General features: G+C 47.1%; 1 protein-coding gene and 1 non-coding gene across 2 annotated transcripts in view; one reads left to right on the top strand and one right to left on the bottom strand.

The window, feature by feature from the left end:
- LOC132431388 (kinesin-like protein KIF28P) overlaps nucleotides 1–19,351 on the top strand; it is an 87,731-nt gene that overhangs the window by 57,286 nt on the left and 11,094 nt on the right. The window contains 5 exon segments of the mRNA XM_060021237.1: nucleotides 1,135–1,258; nucleotides 2,295–2,439; nucleotides 7,966–8,084; nucleotides 8,720–8,827; nucleotides 18,730–19,004. Of these exon segments, the coding sequence (XP_059877220.1) occupies nucleotides 1,135–1,258; nucleotides 2,295–2,439; nucleotides 7,966–8,084; nucleotides 8,720–8,827; nucleotides 18,730–19,004 (771 nt within the window).
- On the bottom strand, nucleotides 13,572–13,678 carry LOC132416023 (U6 spliceosomal RNA). The gene has a single exon (XR_009517448.1). It is a non-coding gene; the product is annotated as a U6 spliceosomal RNA (small nuclear RNA).

Genomic DNA, 19,351 nt, shown 5'->3' with positions numbered 1-19,351 from the left:
CAACCGGCAAAGGCAAAGCCCAGACTTTGAGCTGATCCCCTCCCTGAGGACCCCTCAGGATCCTTGTAGGAGCCCCTGTGGAACCTCAAGGCGGGTTCGTAAACTCACAGTGGGGCCCTACCTCCGTGGCCTCTCTCCTGGGGAGGCTGCTGCTCCAGGGTTTCTGTCCCTCTTCCAGGACCACTGTGTCCTGACTGCCCACAGATTTCCAGTCAATAGACTCAATCAGCCCCTACAAAGAGGGACCTTACTGACCAGTCCCCCCGACATACCTCAGCCCTCCTGAGCCCGCCTGGGGAGCATGTGTGTGTGTGTTTGTGTGTGTGTTGGCGGCTGGGAGGGGGGTGGAGAGGGGAGGCGGGGGACCTGTGGGCACTAACTCACCCTGACCACTGGCCTCCAGGCCCTTTGCTCTGATTCTTCCTGGGGACCCCCTCATCTCCCTTTCCAGACCACTTCCTGCAGCGACCCTAGTCTAACACACAGGTCTGGAAGGGCTGAACTCCAGATGAGCTGAGGGTCAAACCTTCCCACAGGACCCCTGAGCCCCAGGCAGACAAGGGCTCCGGGTGGCTGTTGTGTGTCTCGACTTCCCGAACATTCCATGACAGCCAAGGAGTCCAGGAACATTCTAGAACAGCCAGGAAGCCGGTCATTCAGGGCACAGAGATGACGTCTGTTGGGCAGCCAATCTGACACCTCTGATACTGACCCCAAATCCTGTAACATCTCAAGTCTGGATTTGTATAGATAAAGACCAAGAACCAGACCTAAACTTCTCAGCAATATGTGGCCACATTATTAAGTCACCTTCCAAGTGTCTCTTCTGAAACACCTTTCTTTCCATTTCCCCTCATCTTACCGGCCTGTGCATCCCCTGAGGGCTCTAGTACTAGGGTGGGGGAGGGGCGGGGTTCCACTGAGAAATGATTGCTTTGTTGTCTCCCCGCTGGAGGGCAGAGTCCCTGCACCCACCTCTCCACCTCCACCCCCGGAGCCAGCACCCAGGAGCCCCACAGGGCTTCCTTGGCAGCTGTAGGGCTTACCTGATTGTGCAAATGAGAAAGGACGATCTCAACTCTTCACTAAAATCGTAATTTATTTGGTCTCTTAGACACAGTCTTATCCTTTTAGAATTTCAGATAAACACGCTTCCTTCACAAATTCGGATGGTAAAGTGACGGTGACTCCACACGGCAAAGGCAAGGTCATCGTTAACGGGGTGCCCCTCACGACCAAGACGAAGCTGCAGCATTTGGTAAGCTCTCCTGCGGAGCCACAGGGTTTCCCAAGTTTGTCTGAGAGCTGGAGGGAGGTGGGCAGGGCTGGGAGCTAACGCCCTCGTGTCCCTCTGCTACGTGTCACAGTGATGACAGGGTCACAGCTGTGGGCTCAGGAGACCTGAGATTAACTCCCCGTGTGTCCTGGGGAAGTCACTTCACCTCCTCGGACCTCACCCATAAAGCAGAGAGGGGTGAACTAGGTGATCGCCAAAATCCTTCCAGCTCGAACCCCCGTATGACATTTTAGATTTTTAAAACCTGCCGTGGAGAGGGACTGCCAGCCCCTTGCCAACATCGGGCTCTCCCCATCTCCTGCCACCACCCTGGCCCGAGTCCCAGCAGCACAGGGGCTCCAGGCCCCTCTCCAGTCCCTTTTCCACCTTTAGCCACAGAGAGCCTTTGAGACAAGCACACTGGAGCAGGCCACCCCTTTCTCGGAAATCCTTCGATGACCTCCCTTTTAGGACACCCCAGGGAGCCGGCCCATCTCCTGCCTCTCTGGCCTCACTGCTCTGCCTGGGCTTCCCTCGGTCACACGACCCCTTGGATGCTCAAAACGTGCCAGGCTCCGGTGGGCAGTGGCCTTCTCAGCCTCGCCGAAACTTAACACACTTGATGTGTCACCTTAAGTAGTGCACCTTCCAAGAGGTCTCCTCTAATCCCCAGTGTAAATTAGGCCCCATACACTCTGCAGAAGGCCCGCCCTTTTCCTCCCAGCATCCCGCATGGGCTGGGCTGTGATTACATCACTGTGATTACATCGTTAGTTCATCAAGTCCCAGAGGGGAGGGATGGGTCTGCCCAGTCCCCACCGACTCTCAGCGCCTGGTGGAGAGTGTGGAATAAAGGAAAGAGTCAGTGAAAGCACGAAAAAGCAAGAGGCCCCCTCTTCCCTCCTCGTTTACGGGTCTCTTTCCTGTTTGGGGGATAAACGGGGTCTCAGGATTTACACAGAGGAGCTGGCTCACCTCCTCTGGCCTCTTCCCTCCGAGCCCACTCTCTCCTCCCTAGGACCAAATTATTTTGGGATCCAACAGCGCCTACCTCTACATCGGGTTTCCTTCAGAGCGAGGCAGTGAGGACTTGAGCAGATTTGATTATGACTTTTTCCAGCTGGAGAGAGCGGCTTCGGAGGGAGTGAGTGTGGACACGCTCAGTGAGCAGCCTGGGCCTGACTGCTGGCATTTTCCACGGGTGGATGTGAAAGCAGCTGCTTCCACTGTGTGCTCTCCTGCTTTCCTTAAGAAAATAATCTTCTATTGTGTCAAAATACAATGTTTAGAAAAGTAAAGGTATGATTTTCATACAGAGTGAGCACACGTCAAAGATTTGTTTCGAGGAGTGGACAGTGGATACAACACTGGGATAGGAGGATGCTGAAATGCGATTGCTGGGTCTGGCACAGCTAATTCATGCCTTCAGGGAGATCATCTTCTCCTGGACAAAAATTCATTTCAGTGTGCCAGTCTTCTAAATTTAGTCTTCTGTAAATTAATATCTAACGGCTCAGAGTCTGGCCCTAATCAGTAGTCAGTATTGAGGGTACCCCCTGCCCCCTTTGCAGCCCCTGGGGGACCGGAAGCTCCTTACACGGGCTCTGCTAGGAAAGGGAAGTCATCCTTTGGCCCTATCTCCATGCTTTGTATGACGTCTTGACAGCTCTCCCTTTTGCCCCTGAAACCTTTTCTTCTGTGGTCACCACGTGGCTCTCTCATGGGCACACTTCCCAAAGCATCTTGGCCAAGAGTCAGCCAGCCTGTCTTTGAGCTCAGACACCTTTAGCCCCAGTTCTCTGGAGCCCCTTGCCAAGGTGGGCAAGCATTTTGTGGGTTATTCTTAACTCTGACATTTCTTGAAAGGAACGGAAGTTTCAAGAGTAGTGCACTGAACTCTCAAACACACTCTGCTCAGATTCCTGTTTAAATATTTTACTACATTTGCTTTATTATATATGTATATGTGTGTGTATATATATATGTACACATATATAGATAATTTTTCTCCTGAACCATTTCAGAGTAAGTTGCAGACATGATGCTCCCTTATCCTTAAATACCACATTGTATACTTCTTAAGGAAAAGAACATTATTCTCTTGCAAAACTACAGTATAATTATCAATATCGGAAAATTAAGATCAATATAATACTATTATTTAATCCATGAATTTTGCTCATATTTAACTAATTGGTTCAATAATTTCCTTTATAAAAAAAAATTTTGGATCCAGGGTCCAATCCAGGACCCCGTTTAGTTGTCATGTCTCTTTGGTCTCTTTAGTCTCTTTAAATCTGGAACAATTCACCAGGTCTGTTTTTGTCTTTCATGACCTTGACATTTTTGAAGAGTAAAGGCCAATCATTTTGTATAATGTTCCTTTGTTTGGGTTTTTGTGATGTTTCCTCCTGATGGGACTGGGGTGATACATTTTTGGCAGGAATGCCAGCAAAGTGATGTTGTAGCCTCCGTGCCTCACATCAGAAGGCACATGGTGTCAGGTTGTCCATTTTTTGTGATCACTTGGTTAGGGGGGTGTCTGCCAGGTTTCTCCACGGTACAATGACTAATCCTATCTTTTTAATGAATAAATATTTTAGGGGAGAGACTTTGATCTGTAGGTATCCTATACCTCATCACACTTTCATCCACTAATTTTATCACCCTTTGATCATTGGATGATTAGTATGATTTTTGTCAAATGGTGAATTTCTAGCTCCACCATTTCTTCTACCTTTATTTGAAACAATGTTACTACAAGAAATGTGTTCCCTCCTATTTATTTGTTTATTCATTTATTTATGTCCCTGTGAACTCATAGAGTCCTGTTTTACTCCATAAGTTATAAGCTGTTGCTTTCATAATTTATTTTGAGGTGCAAACTGTCCTGGATTTGGCCAGTGGGAGCCCCTTCAAGCTGGATTCTGTGTCTTCCTGACATTCCTCCTCATTCTTTAAACACTAGCCTACTTTCTGGCATCAAAAAACGTTCCAGGTTTGTCTCGTGGGCTCTCAGTCCCAGCTATGGTGTCAGTCATTTCTCCAAGGATCCTGATTCCTTTTGGTGGAGAAGGACATTTATAAATCAAGATCTGGGACTATGTGTGCAAACTGCTGTATAGATACATGGTTCCCACACACATATTATAGCTTCACCTATTCTGTAAAACCATAAGTTAGTAATACCTCCAATTCCAGTTCAATACCACAGGGTTTATTTTTATCTTTCTCTTGGTGGGCGAACATAGTATGTTTGCCCATTTTCTCCATCTGTGCTCTGGATTCCATCCCTCTCACCTTCTCAAGCATTTGTCTCTGAAGAGCCCCCTCCTCTCACCCTCCTGCATCACTAAATGCTCTCCATGGGTCATTCTATCACATGCAAACATGCTCCACTATCTTCCACCATAAAAACAAACACTTAGACTCACATCTCCCTCGAGCTACTGCCATATTTCTTTTTGTTCCCTTTTATAGAAAACTAGGAAGTTGTTTCCATTTTCTCGTCTCCAGTCTGGCTTCTGTCCCACTCGTGCCTGACCCTGATCCCTCTGCGTTCCAGATCTAGCAGGCGCTTGTCTGCACACATCTTACCGAGGTCTCAGCAACATCTTAGGCGGTTGAGCCCTCTCTCCTTTTTGAAATATTTGACTCTTGGAACTGTATGTTCTCCTGGTTTTCTTCTAGGCCACTTCTTCCACATTCCCTTTCCTGGCTTCTCCTCATCTAACCCATCTTGAAATTCGGAGAGCCCCAGAGCTTGGACCTTGGGACTCTTCTCTAGATGGATGCTTTCCCCACTCTGCTCTCATCATTCTCAGTGGCTCTAAGTGCCATCTGTGCTGACAACCCTCAGCTCCTCTGTCTTCTTGCTGTCCCTTGATATCTCTTGATACCCCCATCCAGCTGCCTTCTTGATATCTCTGCTTGCATGACTCACAGGCATCTCAACATGAAAGTGTCCAAAACAGAGCCTTGACTCCCCACTCACTCCAAGCCTGTTCTCATTCCCAGGACTTATCATCTTGGCAAACAACTGCTCAAGGCAAAAATCTAGGCCTCCTCCTTTCCCTCACTTCTTCATCCAGTCTGCCTTTTCTCCATCCTCCTGTGCCACCATTTCAGTGCAAGCCATCATCTTCTCTTACCTGAACAGTGTAGTCGTCTCTGAACTTATCAGATCATGATACACTCGGGCTGCAAAGTATCCACCAACTTCTCAGTGTTCTTAGAATAAAACCCAAACTCCCTACCACGTTCTTAAGGCCCTTTATGATCTACCTCACGCTCTCTCTCCAACCCCATCTCACACCACTCTCTCCTCACCCCAGTTTGAACCTCACTGGTCTCCTTTCTGCTCCTCCAACACATCAAGCCCTTTCTGCCTCAGGGCCTTTGCACTTATTGCTTGTTTTTCTTTCCATCTTTGGCTCATTTTTATCTTTCATCTCTCAGCTCAAAAATTACCTCCTCAGATAGATCTTCCCCTTTCTTGGCTTCGTTTGTTTATTCTTTCTTATTTAACTCTATTTCTTTCCTAGCATTCATCACATTTTAAAATTATTTTATTTATTAGTTTGATTATTATTCATTTGTCCACCTGAGAATATAAGCTCTAGCTGGGATTTTTTTTTTCTCTTGTTTACCCATTCACTTATATATTCCTTCACTCAACAAGTATTTACTGAGCTCCTACTATGTGCCAGATGTGGTTCTAAGCCCCGGGGATCCAGCAGTGAGCAAAGAAATGCCCTGTCCTTACAGAGCTGACGAGAGCGGGTTCACTTCTGAATCCCCAGAGTCTGATAACGGCCTAGCAATGGGCCTTCAGCAAGTGTTTGTTGAATGAATGATGAATGAGATTAACCAGATCAGCTCCCACACAGAAGCTTAGTCATGCACACGTGCATGACCTAGGGCCCAAATGTGGGCACGTCCTGCTCTGTTCTGTCTGAGAACACCCTGCTCCAGGAGGCCCATGCCTGGACATCGGGTTTCCCCCAGGGCAGGGCAGGCTAGGGTCTGTCCTCCCCACTCACCTCCCAGCCCCACCCAGGGGCCTTCTGGGCCTATAGAAGCTACAGCCCAACAGCTAAAGATGCTGACTAGGAGCCTGGAGAGACAGTGATGAACGAAAACCAGATCCTAGCCTAGAATAAGTTACAGCCTTAGGTTTCTGAGTCAAAGGCTCCCCTTATCCTCTCAGCCCAGCCTCCACTGCCCAACAACCTGGGGTTCCTCGTCCGTAGGAGCATTCAGGAGCTCTGGCGTCTTCCTTTGTCCGTCTCTTCCCTCGCCTCAGATGGAGGCTCTTGACCACCTTACCTCCCCTCCCATCTCCAGGCCCCGGCTCACTGCCCTCAGGGGAGGCCATGGTACCAGGGCTCCTGGAAGCCACCTGAGCTTGGGCTCCACTGAGGTCTCTGGCTGTGCTGGGCTTCCCAAACGAGGAGCGTCTCACGTGTGCCGGTACCTTCTCTCCAGCCCGCGCGCCCTGCCTGAACTTGCCTTATGAACCCATGCTTGGAGAGCCGTGGGGTGTGCCTCGTGGGGTGTGCCTACATGTGTGCAAAATAGTTCCCCCCTTTTTCGTATACCAAAGACTTTTCTTCAGAATTTTAGCAAAATAAATGGACGGCACACCTGCCTTTCCAGCCCAGGGCTGGCAGCACAATGAGGTCGAGCAAGCCCCAGACGCTGGGCTGAAGGTGCTCAGCGCCAGCAAAGACTGTAGGTCCTCAGCAAGGCGGCTGGTGGGCAGTTCTGGGGAGTCAGACCTCAGGGCAGGGAATCCCTAAATAGTTGAGAGTTCCTGGCACAAGGCAGCACCAACCGAGGTCTGGCAGGGGGATTGGCTCACCCTTCATCTCCGTGATCCCCTCCTCCAAGCCACCCCAAGCAGAAGTAAGAACAGGTTGCTTCTGTGCCAGCTGCGGTTCTCGAGAAATCCCCAGACCTTCCTTTAGCCAACTGTATTCTTCCTGCCGCAGCCTCCTCCCTGGAGAGTCTGGAGCCACCTTGGGTCAAGGACCCTGAGACCAAGACGGGAAACTTGAGGCAGAAGGCCTCCTGTCACAATGCTGCTGAGATTCTTGGGTTAAGTGGAGCAATTGCTTAAGTAAAGCCAGGCAGTGTCCTCTCCTCCTCACTTAGTTTTCTTTCTTGGTTTTTGTTTCTTTGTTTGTTTTATTACATGCTTGTAATTTTTTTTTTTTTTTTTTTTTTGCGGTACACGGGCCTCTCACTGTTGTGGCCTCTCCTGTTGCGGAGCACAGGCTCCGGACGTGCAGGCTCAGCGGCCATGGCTCACGGGCCCAGCCGCTCCGCGGCATGTGGGATCTTCCCGGACTGGGGCGCGAACCTGTGTCCCCTGCATCGGCAGGCGGACTCTCAACCACTGTGCCACCAGGGAAGCCCGCTTGTAATTTTTTTTAACTTTTTATTTTATATTGGAGTGTAATTGATTAACAATGTTGCGATAGTTTCAGGTATACAGCAAAGTGATTCAGTTATGCATATACATGTATCTATTCTTTTACATGCTTGTAATTTTAAAATGTAAATATTTGGTGAACAGTTGAATGAACGACTGAATGAAGGAACCAAGGAGTGTGTAAATTTATTCATGGCTGAAAAGTATCCTAGAACCAGTGAGTGACTTTCCCTTCCTCTCCAATCTTTCCTAGGTGCTGTGAACAGTGGGGATGGCAAGGCAGACCCCAGTGTCCTGGCTGTGTTCCAGGACTACATCAAACTGATGCCACTGGTTGCAGAAGCAAATCAAATGAGTGAAGAGCTGAAGAAGGTAAGGCTAGAAAATGGTAAAATCCCAGCTCCAGAAAGGACCTCAGAGAACAGGTTCAATGTACCCCTCACTCCCATTGGCTGGCTTCGTGGTGTAGACATGCCTGACACGTGGGCCTGGAGAGGGCGGGTGCTTTGCCTAAGACCCCACAGTGAGCTAGTGACAGGGCCTCAGCCAACACCCGGGCCTCCCCAGTCCCAGCCTCGAGTCCGTTCCTTCCACCTCTGGCCCCCACGGCTCTGGGACCACCAGGACCCCAGACCAACACTAGCTTGCCATGGCCACCCCACCCCAGGCTGTCCTGCAGAGGCCCTCTCTGGGTGCAGGCACCCTGGTGGCTTCTCTGCCACAGAGGAGGCCTGGGCTGGCATTCGCTCTCTGGTGACACAGGGTCCCAATCATCGGGAAACTTGCATGAGATTCAGTCACTTGGTGAGGCCTACACGTGTTAGTTCCAGAATACTGCTGAGAAATTCTGGTGCTCTGGCTTTTCTCTTGATGGGAATTCCAAGGAGCAAGAGGTAGACCATCTTCTTTTAGAAAGCCTGAGTATGGAGAGAATGAAAAATAAATTTCAAAGATGGTATAGGCTGATGAAAGTAGGATTATTTAGTGGGAAGTATTTTTCTTATCAGGGACTTAACATGGAGCTGAAAGTGAAGAACTTAGCGTCATCAGATTCCAGGGGCTATGACCTACAAAAAGAGGTCATGGTGAAGGTGACCAATCAGAGGACTCGTCAGGTGAGGCTGCCCCTTGGGGGCAGGTGTGAGACTCCACAAAGAGTTTCTGAGGAGCTTTCCTAGGGATGCAGGTTAGTTTTACTTGCTACAGCTTGTGGAGACCCAGCGAAGGGGCCAGACAGGTTCCAAGTGCGAGTGGGGCTCTGGGGGACAGCCTCTGGGGAGCGGGGACCCTCTCTGTGATCCCCTCCTCGGCGTCTCTCCCCGACAGCACCAAGACCTGGGATCTTTCCCACCCACGGGCTTTCCCACCCATGCTTTCTGCTTATTTTTATCATGACTCCAGAGCTTTAGAACCAGAAGGGAGCCTGAGAGTGTGTCCAACTGATAGTGGTGTTCGTGCGAGTGCCCGAGAGAGACAGAGCTGCCGTTCTGAGCAATGAGAAAATCCGCACTTTCATTAAGACGCCAGAAGAGGCCGTAACCTCCACTGGCTGGTCCATTCCCATTTGTGACATTGCTCACTGTCAGGAAGGCCCTTCTTAGGCACTTCAGACCCCTTTCCTTTCCCTCTGCCTAACAGAAAAGAGTGGGCCTAGAGTTGGTGTCCCTTATGCCTTCAGAGCAGCCCTCCAGCCAAATGTTCACTCCCTACTGCATCTTCAGAGGATGTGCCCCTAATTCTCAGGTGACCTTTGGGTGGGCTGCTCCCTCCCAATCCTTGGTGTGCACATGCCTCCTTAGCTGTGAGTCTTGTAGCAAACGTGCCTCTGGAGGAGGGGCTGGCTGTGGCTGGGGACTTTTCCGTCATTGGATGATCTGCTCCGCCGAACGACTAACTGGTGCTTCTCTGGGTTTAACTTTTCTGCTCGTTGCCCTAAAGTTGCCAAAATTTTCTGGGTCAAGACCAATCTTTAAAAACTTTTTAAAATTGTGAAATATGACAAACAGAGAAAAGGTTATGAATGTATCTGTTCACATGGTAAACGCTTGAGTACTCATCAGCCGGGTCAAGGGGCTTTGTGTCTGCTAGGTGCTGGGGACACCAAGACCACTGCTCGAAGTGTGGGCGCCCAGAGGCACACCTGAGCAAGGCCGTTCCTGAGCCACAACCCCTGAGATGTGTTCCTGTCCTTTTCTTCTCTTCCTCTGACCAGCACCAAGGTGGCCTCCCCTCCATCCCCTAGAGTTGGAAGAAGGCAGAAACATGTCTTGTCCACCCAGGCTGCTACAGCAATATACCAAAGACCAGTGCGCTAAACAACAGTTATTTCTCACAGTTCTGGACACGGGAAGTCCGAGATCATGGCAAGGGCAGGTCCAAATGTCTGGTGAGAGCCCACCTCCCGGTTCGTGGATGGCTGTCCTCTTGCTGTGTCTTCAACATGGTGGAAGGGCTAAGGGAGCTCTCCGGGGGTCTCTTTTATAAGGGCACTAATCCCACCATGTGGGCTCCACCCTCATGACCTAATCACTGCCCAAGGCCACACTTCCTAATACCATCACACTGGGGGTTAGGATTCAACATGAATTTTGGGGGCATACCAACATTCAATCCATAGCGGCATGTTTGATGCTGGCTCACCTCACACTCCCAGTGTAGCTGTCAGGGGTCTCAGTAAGACCCCACATCCTGGAAAGTCAGCCTTGACTTCTATGCCAAGTCCCATGAGGCCTTTGGAGCTGTGTGTGTGACTTCTGTTTTGTTTAATCCGGCAGATGCCATCAGGGCAAAGAAGCTTTGGTGATCCAATATTCCATATGCGTCTCTGGGGCCAGGCGTTACCCCAGAATTTGTTCTGGCAGTTTCTTACTACCTTGTCAGACTTTGCTTTAAGGAGATTTTTAGGTTTTTTTTGAACTTTTCCCCCCAATGTTATTCCTTTTTATTATTGTTTATTTTTATTACAGTTTAAAGGTGATTTGAAAAAATATTTCATTCAGGCTTTTTTATTGTTAGCAGAGGGGTTACCTGAGTAACAGCCTGCCATTACCAGAAAGAGAATGCAAGATGATGTTTTCACACTTTACTCAGTGTGCCATGTGGGAGAGCTGAGGGCCCGCGCGCGTTCGGAGGTGCTGTTCTTTTGCTCCAACCTGGCATCCCGGTCACGGCCACAGATAACTGTTTGATGGGAATGCGTCTGCATAAACTGTACTGCGTTCTCTTTTAAGGGATTATGCACTAATTAATTTTATGGTGATTTCTTTTCTAGTTTTCTTTTTTCTCATGCAGAGATTAATCTTACTGATCTGTCATCTTCAAGTCTGTCCATTTTCACCTTTTAAAAGTACTAGTTACATTCCTCAAATGAAGCCCTGCCTTCCTCAAAAGCCCTGTGAAACGCTGGTAGTAACCTCTGGTAGTTTCTTGGATCGTTCGTGTGTGTGTGTGTGTGTGTGTGTGTGTGTGTGATTTTGAAGGCTAAAAGACAAGACCGGTGAAGAGCAGCAGTGGGTTCTAGGTATGGACACGAGTGGCGGTTTTTTGGCGGTCGATCGTGTAAATGTTCACCCCTGCACCACGTGCACCGTGGGTGCTCCGCCGCCGCCGCAGGGTTAGGGCAGCGACTGTCAGAGCCACCCGGGAGCAGCCAGGGCCGCTGGGGGCTGGGAGAGCCTTCTAACCGCCAGTGCTGCACTTGCTGCACCTACCAGCCCAAGAGCTGCGAGAGCCCAGCGATCGCTCTGCGCCAGGCCCACAGGCCGGCTGCCTCGCTGACCTGCCCGGGTGACGTCAGTTTATCCGCCGCAGGGCACAGTAACGAAGCGGTGGACTGCTTTCATTACCTGGATTCGCATTTTCTTAGTTCCCTAGCCTAAAGGTCTCTAAAAACCCACGTGACTAGAATCCCTGTTGTGCTGGGCTCCAGCGCTGCGTGCGCCACAGCCAAGGTCTCCTGTAGCCTTCACCACGCCTCTGGGGATGGAGTACTGTGTTCTTCGCCATTGCTTGGGGCAAACAGAAAAAGAATGGAGTCTTTTTTATGTCTGGAGGATGTCCTTTTTTTTTTTTTTTCTAGGATGTCCTTTTTATATGAAGATACATAACACTCAGAGAGAGAATGACTTACCTGTTAGTTTTTTGGTGTTTTCCAAGTTGCTCAAAGAAGGAATTGCTACTCTTACCTGGTAACCGCGTTGTTTTTTTTTCCTTCTAGTTTTATTCGGAGATACTTGACGTACAGCACCGTGTAAGTTTAAGGTGTAGCGCATAAATGATTTGACTTGCATACATCAGGAAATGATGACCACGATAAGTTTAGTGAACATCCGTCATCTCATATAGACACAACATTAAACAAATAGGAAAAAAATTGTTTCCCATGTGATGAGCACTCTTAGGGTTTACTCTCTTTAACAGCTTTCCTGTACGACGCGCAGCAGTGTTCATTACATTCATCGTGTTGTACACATCCCTAGTACTTATTGATCTTATAACTGTAAGTTGGTACCTTTAGACTGCCTTCATCCAGTTCCTCTTCCCACCACCCCTGCCTCTGTAACTACAAGACTGAACTCTTTTTCTATAAGATTGTTTGTTTTAAAAGTATAACTGACCTAAAACCCTGTGTTACTTCCTGGTACCCAACATAGTGATTTGATATTTCTATGCATTTCAAAATGATCGTCAGTCTAGTTACCATCAAACAAGATACAAAGATAGTTTCATAATTATTGACTACCTTCCCCATACTGTCCATTTCATACCGAAGACTCACTTACTTTGCGCTTGGGAGTATGTACCTCTCCATCTCCCTCAACTATTTCCTTCCCCCACCCCCTTACACTCTAGCAACAACCTGTTTGCTTTCTGTATCTATGACTCTGTTTCTTTTTAGTTATTTTTTTAAAATTGAAGTACAGTTGATTTACAATATCATACTAATTTCAAGTGGAAAACATAGTGATTCAATATATTTATATATTATACTCCATTTAAAGTTATTATAAAATATTGGCTATATTCCCTGTGCTGTACAATATATTCTTGTAGCTTATTTATCTTATACATAGTAGTTTGTAACTCTTAATCCCCTACCGTATTTTGCCCCTCCTCCTCCCTTCTCCCCACTGGCAGCCACTAGTTTGTTCTCTATATCTGTGAGTCTGTTTCTGTTTTGTTATATTCATTCGTTTTATTTTTTAGAACCCACATATGAGTGATAACATACAATATTTGTCTTTCTCTGTCAAGCTTATTTCAATAAGCATGATACCCTCTAGGTCCATCCACATGGTTGCAAATGGCAGAATTTCATCCTTTTTATGGCTGAGTAATATTCCATTTTGTGTGTGTGTGTGTGTGTGTGTGTGTGTGTGTGTGTATATCACATCTTCTTTAACCAGTCGTCTGTTGATGGGAACTTTGGGTTGTTTCCACATCTTGGCTGTTGTAAACAGGGCTGCTATGAACATTGGGGCGCATGTATATTTTTGAATTAGAGTTTCTTTTCTGGATATATGCCCAGGAGTGGGATTGCTGGATCATATGGTAGCTCTATTTTTAGTTTTTAAAGGAACCTCCATAAAGCTTTCCATAGTGGCTGTGTGAATTAACATTCCCACCAGCAGTGGGCTAGGGCTCCCTTTTCTTCACATCCTGGCCAATATTTGTTATTTGTAGATTTTTTTGATGAGAGCCATTCTGACAGGTGGGAGAAAATCTCTCATTGTGGTTTTGATTTGCATTTCTCTGATGATTAGTGATGTTGAGCATCTTTTCATGTTCCTTTTGGCCATCTGTATATCTTCTTTGAAAAAATATCTATTTAGGTCTTCTGTGCATTTTTTTTTTTTACTCTAGAATATGGAACACTTCATGAATTTGCATGTCATCCTTGCGCAGGGGCCATGCTAATCTTCTCTGTATTCTTACAGCTTTAGTATATGTGCTGCCAAAGTGAGCACTCTTCTGCCCATTCTTTAATGAGGTTGTTTGCTTTTTGGATATTGAGTTGTATAAGCTGTTAATATATTTTAGATGTTAACCCCTTATCAGTCATATCATTTGCAAATATTTTCTCCCATTCAGGAGGTTGTGTTTTCATTTTGTTGATGGTTTCCTTTGCTGTGCAAAACTTCTAAGTTTAATTAGGTCCCATTGGTTTTTTTTTTTTTTTTTTTTTTTGGCCATGCCACGCAGTGCGCCTAGTTCCCTGACCAGGGATCAAACCTGCACCCCCTGCAGTGGAAGTGGGGAGTTTTAACCACTGGACCACCAGGGACGTCCCTCATTGGTTTATTTTTTATTTTGTTTCTTTTGCTTAGCAGACAGAGCCAAAAAAATAATGCTACGATTTATGTCAAAGAGTGTTTTGCCTATGTTTTATCCTAGGAGGTTTATGGTTTCCAGACTTACATTTAGGGCTTTAATCCATTTTGAGTTTACATTTGTATATGGTGTGAGAAAATGTTCTAATTTCATTCTTTTACATGTAGCTATCCAGTTTTCCCAGCACCACTTATTAAAGAAACTGTCTTTTCTCCATTGTATATCCTTGCCTCCTTTGTCATAGATTAATTGAACATAGGTGCATGGTTTTATATCTGGGCTCTCTGTTCTGTTCCACTGATCTATATGTCTGTTTTGTGCCAGTACCATGTTGTTTTGATTACTGCAGCTTTGTAGTGTAGTCTGAAATCAGGGAGCCTGACGCCTCTATCTTCATTCTTTCTTCTCAAGACAGCTTTGGCATTTGGGGATCTTTTGTGGTTCCATATAAATTTTAGAATTGTTTGCTCTAGTTCTGAGAACTGTCATGGCAATTTTGATACAGCTTGCATTAAATCTGTAGATTGCTTTGGGTAGATGTGGACTTTTTAACAGTATTAATTTTTCCAATCCATGAACATGGGATATCTTTCCATTTCTTTAAATCATCTTCAGTTTCCTTCATCAATGTTTTATAGTTTCAGAGTATAGATCTTTCACCTCCTTGGTTAAGTTTACTCCTAGTTTATTCTCTTTTTTGCAATTGTAAATGGGATTGTTTTCTTGAATTCTCTTTCTGATAGTTCATTATTAGTATATAGAAAAGCAACAGATTTCTGTATATTAATCTTGTATCCTGCAAATTTACTGAATTCATTTAATAGCTCTAATAATCTTTTGGTGTAGACTTTATGGTTTTCTATATATCAAATTATGTCATCTGCAGATAGTGACAGTTTTACATCTTCCCTTCCAATTTGGATGCCTTTTATTGCTTTTTCTTGTCTGGTGGCTGTGGCTAGGACTTCAAATACTATGTTAATTAGAGGTGGTAACAGTGGACATCCTTGTCTTTTTCCTGATTTTAGAGGAAAGGCTTTCAGCTTTTCACCAGTGAGTACAATGTTAGCTGTGGATTTGTCATAAATGGCATTTATTATGTTGAGATGTGTCCCCTTTAAACCCACCTGATGAGAGTTTTTGTCATGAATGTAAAGCTGGTTTAGTGGTGCTGAACTCTTTTAATTTTTGCTTGTCTATGAAACTCTATCTCTCCTTATATTATAGGGATTATAGCCTTGCTGGGCACAGTATTCTTGGTTGCAGGGTTTTTTCCTTTCATCATTTAAAATATATCATGCCTCTCCCTTCTGGCTAGCAAAGTTTCTGCTGAAAAGTTAGCTAATAGCCATATGGGAGTTCTCTTGTATGTAACTTGTTGCTATTCTCTTTCTGCTTTTAAGAGTCTCTCTTTATCTTTAATTTTTGCCATTTTAATTACCATGTGTCTTGCTGTAGATATCTTTGGGATCATCTTGTTTTGGACTCTCTTTGCTTCCTGGACTTGAATGTCTATTTCCTCTCCCAGGTTAGAGAAGTTTGCAGCTATTATTTCTTCAAATAAGTTCTCTGACCTTTTCTCTCTCTCTTCTCCTCCTTCCAGGACCCCTATAATGCAAATGTTAATATGTTTGATGTTGTCCCAGAGGTCTCTTAAACTGTTCTCCTTTAAAAAATTCTTTTTTCTTTTTATGTTCAGCTTTGGTGATTTCCACTACTCTCTCTTCCAGTTTGCTGATCTGTTCCTCTGTATCATCTAATCTACTGTTGATTCCTTCTAGTGTATTTTTTTCATTTCAGTTATGGTATTCTTCAGCTCTGTTTGGTTCTTTTTTATATTTTCTAAATCTTTGTTAAAGTTCTCATTGTGTCACTCCATCCTTCTCCTGATTTCTTTGAGCATCTTTATGATCACTACTTAGAACTCTTTATTGGGTAGGTTGCTTATCTCCATTTCATTTTGTTCTTCTTTTTTATCTTTGTTCCCTCATTTGGAACATATTTCTTTGTTGCCTTACCTTGACTAATTTGCTTTTTTATTTCTATATATTTGGTAGAAATATATGGTTACATCTCCCAATCTTGGAGAAGTGGCCTTTTGTAGGAGACGTCCTATGTGTCCCAGCAGTGCCCTCCCCTCTGATCACCAGAGCTATATGCTATAGGGATGCCTCCTATACTGGCTGTGTGGGCCCTTCTGTTGTAGTGGGATGACTACTGTGGGTGGTCTGGTAGGCATGGCTGGCCCCCAGTCTGGTTGGTTGCCAGGTCCTGCCTTTTGTAGAGGTTGCCAGCCACTTATGGTTGGGGCTGTGTTATGAGGTGGCTAGCTGTGGAGCCCCAGGGGTTCTGGGGCTAGTCCTGGCCCACTAGTGGGTGGAGCTGGGCCCTGGGGTGGCTGTTTGCAAGGCCAGGGATCTCAGATCTACTCTTGCCTGCTTGCCTGCTGGTGGGTGGTGCTGTCTCCTGACATGGCTGGCGGTGGGGCCTGGGGTGTCCCAACTCTGGTGTCGGCCCACTGGTGAGTGGGGCTGGATCCTGAGGCAGATCTAGAGATGCCCACGTTTCTCACAACTGCTGTTGGCTTGCTGGTGGGTGGGGTTGGGGCTCAGGGGGGTCCTAGGGCTAGTGCTGGCCTGACGGCTGCAGAGTCCTGCAGGTCCCACAGTTGTTGTTGACCTGCTGGTGAGTGAGGCTATGTCCTGGGGTCTCTGGCTGTATGGTCCTGGGGGTCCTGGAGCTGGTTTTGGCCCACTGGTGGGCAGGGTGGGGGCCTAGTGATTCCTGGAGTTGGTATCAACCCGCTGGTGGGCAGGGCTGGGTCCCCTAGCAGCTGGGGGCTCAGGGGGTCCTTAGGCAGCAGCCTGCTGATGGATGGGGCTGTGCCCCCTTCCACTACCTGCTTGGCCTGAGGTATCCTAGGACTGGTGCTGACTGGCTCGTGGGTGGGGCCAGGTCCCAGCACTAGCACACTAGAGGGAGGACTCCAAAATGTGCTTGTGAGCACCAGTGTCCTCTTGGTAGAATACGCCCCCCCAGATGGCTGCCCCAGCACCTATGTCCCCCGGTGAGCTCCAGTTGCCTCCTGCCTCTCCAGGAGGCTCTCCAAGATCAGCAGGTGGGTCTGATCCAGGCTCCTTTCAAATTAGTGTTTCTGCCCTGGGTCTCTAAATGTGTGAGATTTTGGGTGCATCCTTTAAGAGTGAAGTCTACGTTTCCCACAGCCCTTTAGCTCTCCTGAAAGTAAGCCCAGCTGACCTTCAAAGCCAAATGTTCTGGAGGTTTGTCTTCCCAGTGCAGGACTCCCAGGCTAGGGTGCTTGATGTGGGGCTGAGACCCCTCGCTCCTTGGCGAGAACCCCTGCAATTGTAATTATATTCCTGTTTGTGAGTTGCTCACCTGGGGTTATAGGTCTTGATTACACTGTGTCTCCACCCCTCCTACCCATCTCGTTGTGGTGGTTCCCTCTTTATATCTTTAGTTGTAGAAGATCTTTTCTACTCGTCTTCAGGTCTTCCTCATCGATAGTTGCCCTATAAATAGTTCTAATTTTGGGCTTCCCTGGTGGCGCAGTGGTTAAGAATCTGCCTGCCAGTGCAGGGGACACGGGTTCGAGCCCTGGTCTGGGAAGATCCCACATGCCACGGAGCAACTGGGCCCGTGAGCCACAACTACTGAGCCTGTGCGTCTGGAGCCTATGCTCTGCAACAAGAGAGGCCCGTGCACCGCGATGAAGAGTGGCCCCCGCTCACCGCAACTAGAGAAAGCCCTCGCACAGAAACGAAGACCCAACACAGCCATAAATAAATAAATACATTTATATTAAAAAAAAGTTCTAATTTTGGTGTGCTCATGGGAGGAGGTGAGCCCAGGGACTTCCTACTCCTCCATGTTGGTCACTCCTCCTGGTAACCCTCACTTACTGAAGGGACAGACAGTACCAGGCTCCTGTCCTAGATTTTCTGCTCATTGGGTGTGAGCACACAAGTTTATTATCTTATAGTTCAGTAGGTTAAAAGTCCAACACAGATCTCACTGGGCTAAAAGCAAGGTGTCAGGAGGGATGTTTTGCTTTCTGGAAGCTTGAGGGGAGAGTATGTTTCCTTGCTCTTCAAGCTTCTAGAGCCACCAGCATTCCTTGGCTCATGGCCATCTTCAAAGTCATCCACATAGCATCCCTCTGACCCTGCTTCCATCACCATCTCTCTTTCTCTGACCCCCTCTTCTACCTCCCTCTTCCACATTTAAGGGCTATGTGATTACACCGGGCCTATCTGGATAATACAAGCTAATCTCCCTATTTTAAGGTCAGCTGATAAGCAAACTTAATTCCTCTTTGCCATAAGGTAACATATTCACAAGTTCCAGCGACTGGGACATGGACATCTTTGAGGGTCATTCTTCTGTGTACAACAAGCCTTCATTTCTCCTGGGAGGGTCTGTTTTCTAACTCCATCATTTCCCCTAAGTCATTTCCTGGGATCCAGCAATGCTGAAGTAAATAGGTCAGGAATGAATGTAGTGCTTTTGAAGGACCTCACCAAAGCTAAGTTTGATGAGAGTGTTATTGATCTTGGGTACCCAAAATCCAGCCCATCAGAGACAGCATGCTGGGAAAAATCATAGAAATGAGTCGTTAGAGCAGCAGATGGAATCAAATATTGGCGACCTACCTTTGTGTTTCCAGGTGTGGATTTGGTCAAAAGCCAAGTTTATCAATAGGAAATTCCTAATGGAGGAACTTTACCAGCGTTTTCTGGATGGAGAAGATAGCCACGTAGCTCAGGAAGATGACCCTTTCTGGGATCCTGCTGAAGTCATCCACTTGGGCTCAGCTCACATCTGGCTCCAGTCACTTGCCTACTGCATGAAGTTCGAAGAGCAAGTGGAGTTTCTGAACTGTGATGGGCTAGAAGAGGCAGTGTTGCATATCCACATGGGCCCCTGCTCCCTGACAGGACAGTGGGTATCTCCTCCGCCACCTTGTCTAGTTCTGGGTCGGCCACACAGAAAACTCATAGCACGCCTGAGTTCTCCTGGAGGGGGTGGTCAGCTTGGTACCCTGAAGAGGTCATTCGTGAGGCAAATGAATGAACTCGTTCATTCATAATTTGGCTTTATCAAATCTGATTTTGCCATGGCAGCCAAAGCAGCTGACCTGGAATACTTACAATCCCATGTCCAGCAGCCTTTGAGCAGCTCAGCACTGCCCTAGGGGACCAAAGGAGTGAGGAGGATATCCTGCAAAGAGGCAGGAGTGTGGTAGAAGGAAATGTGGACATGAACCAATAGACCTGGTTGGTAAAGAA

Source organism: Delphinus delphis, chromosome 1 (assembly GCF_949987515.2).
Source record: "Delphinus delphis chromosome 1, mDelDel1.2, whole genome shotgun sequence".
Classification (NCBI taxonomy): domain Eukaryota; kingdom Metazoa; phylum Chordata; class Mammalia; order Artiodactyla; family Delphinidae; genus Delphinus; species Delphinus delphis.
The sequence above is the reverse complement of the archived record's forward strand: the minus strand, read 5'-3'. Positions and strand labels throughout refer to the sequence as shown.